Source organism: Lucilia cuprina, chromosome 5 (assembly GCF_022045245.1).
Source record: "Lucilia cuprina isolate Lc7/37 chromosome 5, ASM2204524v1, whole genome shotgun sequence".
NCBI lineage: Eukaryota > Metazoa > Arthropoda > Insecta > Diptera > Calliphoridae > Lucilia > Lucilia cuprina.
The window spans coordinates 5,860,284-5,866,817 of NC_060953.1; the positions used below are offsets into that span (position 1 = coordinate 5,860,284).

Consider the following 6,534-nt stretch of genomic DNA (forward strand, 5'->3'; position numbering starts at 1 on the left):
CTAGTTCAGTTCTAGTTCAGTTCTAGTTCAGTTCTAGTTCAGTTCTAGTTCAGTTCTAGTTCAGTTCTAGTTCTGTTCTAGTTCAGTTCTAGTTCAGTTCTAGTTCTGATTTAGTTTTGTTCTAGTTATGTTCTAGTTCTGTTCTGTTTGTATAACTAATACAATTTTTTTTACAGAAATGCTTTAAGTCAGTCTTTAAGAAGACGTAATTTAAGTTTTACCCAATTAACAATCACCGATAGTAATGACAATAACCAAACACCGGCATTTTTGGAAGCGGGTAAGTTCTTAAAAACAGTGACTAAAAAAAAACAGTTTTGCTTGTAAACTTATAGTCGGAATAAAAAATTTAATTAATTTTTAATGATTTGCTAATCTGTTTCACGCACATAGGAACTTCCCCCCTACAAACATCACTGGATGAAAATACTGAAGTTGAAAATTTGGCCGGCCATCACCTAATTATTATGGATAAGGATAGTTCACGTAAGACCCTACAAAAAGCGGCCTCATTTGGATCGCGAAATCGACCACCACGCCTGCTATCATCAGCCTCGACGGATGAGTCGTCAGAGGTGAATTTAACGGGCAAACAATTGAAACAACGATGGTCAGGATTGTTTGGAGTAAAAAATCCCCAACAGAGCCAGTTGTGTGAATTACTAAATAACTATTCGAAAAATGGTGTACCACAAAAAACTCCCGCCACTTTAAGTTTTGATCATCCTGATCTTGTCAATGCCATAGATTATTTAGATAATAGACATAAATCATGGATGGATATAGTCGAGAGTGGTAGCATGAATGACAGTGAGATGAGAATACAGACTGCCATTTGGGAATTGGTAACAACGGAAGTCGATTATATACATTGTTTACAAACGGTGACGGATGTAAGTTAATTATTACAAATTAAGGGAACTTCATGTTAATTAATTATTGTTTATAGCTTTTTCTCGCCTGCTTGGAGTCAGTTCAGGAGGAGGGTTTGCTGAAAGAGGTCGATCAACATCGTTTGTTTGCCAATATTCGCGATATTTGTGAGGCTAATTTAAAATTTTGGACATTTTATTTGTATCCCATGGTGGCGCATAGTATTAATACCCGTGAACCCTTAAGAGTGGCTTTTTTCCAGCAGGGTTTTATAGCGTTTGCAAATATTTTCGCTCCCTATAAAAAGTACTGTGCTGAGCAGAGTACTTGTCAGTTTTATTGTAAAGAGTTGAATCGTACAAACTCTTTGTTTACCTCGTATTTGGCCTGGTGTGAGGCTCAGAAAATGTGCAATCGGTTACGTTTAGCTGATATTTTGGTGAGACCAATGCAGCGTTTGACAAAGTACAGTTTATTACTGGCGGCTATAAAGAAACACATGACAGATGTGGAGGAAATTGAAGCCATAGAGACCATGGTGAGTGAATTTAGTTGAGTTCAAGTTCAGTTCTAGTTCAATTCTAGTTCAGTTCTAGTTCTAGTTCAGTTCTAGTTCAGTTCTAGTTCAGTTCTAGTTCAGTTCTAGTTCTAGTTCAGTTCTAGTTCAGTTCTAGTTCAGTTCTAGTTCAGTTCTAGTTCAGTTCTAGTTCAGTTTTAGTTCAGTTTTAGTTCAGTTTTAGTTCAGTTTTAGTTCAGTTTTAGTTCAGTTCTAGTTCAGTTCTAGTTCAGTTCTAGTTCAGTTCTAGTTCAGTTCTAGTTCAGTTCTAGTTCAGTTCTAGTTCAGTTCTAGTTCAGTTCTAGTTCAGTTCTAGTTCAGTTCTAGTTCAGTTCTAGTTCAGTTCTAGTTCAGTTCTAGTTCAGTTCTAGTTCAGTTCTAGTTCAGTTCTAATTCAGTTCAGTTTTAGTTTAGTTCTAGTTTAGTTGTAGTTCAATTCTAGTCCAATTCTAGTTAAGTTCTAGTTCAGTTCTAGTTCAGCTCTAGTTCAGTTCTAGCTCAGTTCTAGTCCAGTTCGAGTTCAGTTCAAGTTCAGTTCAAGTTCAGTTCAAGTTCAGTTCAAGTTCAGTTCAAGTTCAGTTCAAGTTCAGTTCAAGTTCAGTTTAAGTTCAGTTTAAGTTCAGTTTAAGTTCAGTTCAAGTTCAGTTCAAGTTCAGTTCAAGTTCAGTTCAAGTTCAGTTCAAGTTCAGTTCAAGTTCAGTTCAAGTTCAGTTCAAGTTCAGTTCAAGTTCAGTTCAAGTTCAGTTCAAGTTCAATTCAAGCTCAGTTAAAGTTCAGTTCAGATAAAGTTATATTTTAGTTCAGTTTTAAAGCCATTTTTTTAAATAATGCCTCTTTGTTTTTACAGCTTCATACCACCGAAAATTTTGTTTTTAGCGTTAATAATCATTTAACTACTAGACAAGAAAATGAGCGTTTAAAAGGTGTTATGGCGCGCATAGAATCCTATGATGTGGTGGTAAGTTTTTACCATTTTCTATTGAGTATTCCAAATTATAACCTTTTCATTTTGCCCTTTTTTCCATAGGACACCAACAATGAACATTTGGAAAAGATGATTAAGCAGTACAGTCAAATGTTCGATTTGTGTGGTCCCATGAAAGGCTGTGCCTCTCAACATGTCCGACATTTATTCATGGAGGGCGATCACAAATACAAAGACAATCTCGGCAAAGTCGAAGTGCATTGTTTTCTTTTAACCGACATGCTATTGGTGTGTAAATCAATAGCGAAAAAGGGTTTGGGTACCCTTAAAGTGATACGACAGCCATATCTAACCGATAGGCTTATAGTACAACATTCCAATAATTTATTAAGTTGTGTTTATCTAAATGAATTCCAAGTGGCAATAAGTGCATTTACTCTACAGTGTACAGAGGCTAAAAATTGGTATGAAGCTTTGAAGAGAGCTAAAATGATATATACGCGCTTAAAGCAAAGTTCTATGGTAAATCCTTGGGACTCTATGCGTTATGTGAGCAGTGCGGCTGATTCATTGGGTGTTAAGAAATCACCCATGAATTCATCCATATGCTCGCATGTGACGAGTGCTAATAATAGTCATAGTGGTTCAGTGGAATGGAATGATTCACGTAATATTTCAGTGGATTTTGATAAAACCAATTCACTGTCCAGTGATGAAGGTTGCACATTTTTGGGTGAGTCTTTTGTAAATACTAAGAAATTAAGTAAAATTACTAAAAAGTGATTTCTAATTTAGGAGCCCATGGTTTTCCTGTAAAAGGAAAAACCTTGACAACCATTAGTCCCCAGAAACTTAAAGTGAATACCACCTCCTCCTCCAATATGTTAACGGTGCAGCCTCTTAATCATTTGGGTCAAAGTTTACCTAACCTCAATCTTCACCACAGTCATACGTAAGTTGTACTAGTTTAAGCTTTAAATCCCCTAAAATCCGCCTTTTAACGTAACTAAGTAGTAATTAGTAGTTTGTGCCTAAAAAAAATTCTTATTTTCCCACTAAACTTATAATTCCTTGCATCACCATTTCAATTTCATACATTTCATCAGTTTCTCATCTTCTCGTTAGCATCTTCATTATTTACCTCAAATCTCATTTAAAAAGAAAAACCTAAAACGTCAACATAATACGTTACAAACAACAATTATAATGTTTAAACAAAATCGTATTCATTTTAAGTTTTAACATGGATTTTTTTCTTTCTTTTTATTTCTTTTTTTTTTCTCTTTAATTTTATGGATTTTATTTGAAAAACGCCTCTTACTTTTTTTGGTTGCCACTGTTTGTGTGCATTTGTGTATTATATATGTGTGTGAATTTATGTGTGTGCGTAACCATTGGGACCATTATTTAGTAATCTTTACCATACTTATAGTAATAATACATTATTGGTACCGGGTACAGCCAATAGTGCACATTCCGGTAATTTATTGCTATCACCTAGTCATCGTGGCATTTCATATCCACCACCAAGTCCAACGAGGTAAGTTGTTTCTTTCTAAATACTCTTCAATATAAGTAAATATAAGAAGGACTCAGAAAGTACTTTTTAAGAAAAAATTGAGAAATTTATAGGTCTTAAAGATAAAATAAACCATAACTGAACTAGAACTGAACTTGAACTAAACTAGAACTAAACTAGAACTGAACTGGAACTGAAGTAGAACTAAACTAGAACTGAACTAGAACTGAACTAGAACTGAACTAGAACTGAACTAGAACTGAACTAGAACTGAACTAGAACTGAACTAGAACTGAACTAGAACTGAACTAGAACTGAACTAGAACTGAACTAGAACTGAACTAGAACTGAACTAGAACTGAACTAGAACTGAACTAGAACTGAACTAGAACTGAACTAGAACTAGAACTGAACTAGAACTGAGCTAGAACTGAACTAGAACTTAACTAGCACTGAACTGGAACAGAACTAGAACAAAACTAGAACAAAACTAGAAGAGAACTAAAACAGAACTAGAATAGAACTAGAACTGAACTAGAACTGAACTAGAACTGAACTAGAACTGAACTAGAACTGAACAAGACTGAACTGAACTAGAACTGAACTAGAACTGAACTAGAACTAAACTAGAACTGAACTAGAATTGAACAAGAACTGAACTAAGACTGAACTAGAACTGAACTAAAACTAAACTAAAACTTAACTAGAACAGAACTAGAACAGAACTAGAAGTAGTGGTGAGCTATACTAAAATAGAACGGAACTATAACTAAACTATGTTTAACGTTTAGTTCTTCAATCGCAACTTAGTCTCATCCTTTTTTACGCAAAATGTTTAGTATTTTTTAAAAGTCTTTGCATATTTTTCTTTAAACAATTCTTGTAAAACTATTTTTTTTTATATTTTTAAATTTTGTTTATAAATATTTCCCTATTTAGTGTCATTTTTGTTTAAAAATTTTCACATTTGTTAAGTTTTTGTTAAAAAAAATTACAAAACTTTTGATATTTTTATGAATATTTAATTTATAATTTTATTTGATTAGTTTTTGATTTTTTTTTTCAAAATTTTCTTTAATTACAATAATTATTTAATTAATTATTTAAACTTAAATAATTTGCTCAATTTTAAGTATTTTATTTATTTACAACATAAATACTGTTAATTCTGGTTTGTAGTTTTTTTTTTATTTACTTAAGAAAATTACATATTTAACAAAAAAATTTACAAGGTTTTTATTGGTTTAAAAGAGAAACTTTCAAATTAACAAATTCTAAAGCTGAAAAACTGTAGATTTTTCTTAAAAATCTTGTTATAGTTTAATAAAAGTTGTATTTGGTAATATTTTTCTATTTTTTTTCTAAAAAGAAACAAAACATTTTGTTTAGTTTTTGTTTAATAAACTATGGTCTCATTAGATTATTGTTTTGCAGTTTAAAATGGTCTTAAGTTTTAACTTCTATTAACAAAATAACAAATTAATTTTTCTTTATTTTTTAAGTGTCTTTTTTTTAACAAATTTTCTTTCAAAATTTTTTAAAATTAGTATTTTTTTTCATACTACTTTACAAAAAAGTAGTTTTATTTAAAATATTAAGATTTAATATTTTTTTTGTTTTTGTTTTCTTTTGGTAAAATCTTTTACATTTTCTACTAATTTATAACAATTTTGGTAGTTTTTATTTTTGTTGTTCTTGCTTTTTTTCTTAAATAAAATCAAACATCCGTTTCTGTGGAATTTGATAATTGTGTGCTGAAAATAACATTATTGGTCAATTGTAGTCCAGTACAATCTGTGGTTGTAGTTTCTGTTGTTAGTTGTTGTTGTTGTTGCTGCTGCTGTTGTTGTTGTGATTGTGGAACAGGTTCTTGCTCTTGTTGCTCTGCTATTGTATTCACACAGGGATTACTACTGCCTGTAATTAATGCTGCTCCTCCTGCATTTAAATGACTTGTTGAAGTTTTTATGGCCACATTATTGGCGGCCGCTGGGGATGTTTGTTGGGACTGTGGACTTGTGGGTGTGGGCGTGGCTGGTATTTGATGCCAATTTATACTGTTTTGTGAGGTAATATTGCGTGTCTTTAACAAAGGTGGATTTTTAATGGAATTTGAAAATGCCATGCCTCGACGTAGGGGAACTCTATTTACAGAAAGGAGATTGAAAAGTGTTAAAGATTAGTATAAATATTCTGTTGATCATAAATGTTATATAATAATTTAACTTTAATTAAACTTCCCAATTTGAAAATTATAAAATAGTTGATAATAGAAAATGTTTCATGAATTTAGGAATCGATTGATTTAAAAGATTAGAACACATTTTATAATTGAAATTATTGCTCATATTTTAAATCCTTTTTTATAGTTAATCTTGCATTTTTTGTTTAATCATTCCATACATTTCATAATTTTCTCAATCAGATCAAATTTAGTTTTAGTTCTTGTACATTAGATTTACTTTAGTTGTACATCAATTCAATTCTAGTTAAGTACTTGTTCTGGTTGAAGTCTAGTTCAGTTCTAGTACAGTTCCAGTTCAGTTCTAGTAAAGTTCTAGTTCAGTTCTACTTCAGTTCTAGTTCAGCTCTAGTTCAGTTCTAGTTCAGTTCTAGTTCAGTTCTAGTTCAGTTCTAGTTCAGTTCTAGTTCAGTTCTAGT

At 31.9% G+C, this 6,534-nt stretch overlaps 1 protein-coding gene across 1 annotated transcript in view; it reads left to right on the forward strand.

Moving 5' to 3' along the window:
• LOC111686305 (pleckstrin homology domain-containing family G member 5) overlaps positions 1-3,919 on the forward strand; it is a 15,247-nt gene extending 11,328 nt beyond the window's left edge. The window contains exons 4-10 of the mRNA XM_046951382.1: positions 177-280; positions 394-893; positions 950-1,411; positions 2,277-2,387; positions 2,457-3,087; positions 3,150-3,306; positions 3,787-3,919. Coding sequence (XP_046807338.1) covers positions 177-280; positions 394-893; positions 950-1,411; positions 2,277-2,387; positions 2,457-3,087; positions 3,150-3,306; positions 3,787-3,898 — 2,077 coding nt within the window. The 3' untranslated portion in view covers positions 3,899-3,919. The remainder of the gene's footprint in view (positions 1-176; positions 281-393; positions 894-949; positions 1,412-2,276; positions 2,388-2,456; positions 3,088-3,149; positions 3,307-3,786) is intronic.
• Positions 3,920-6,534: the final 2,615 nt, after the last annotated feature.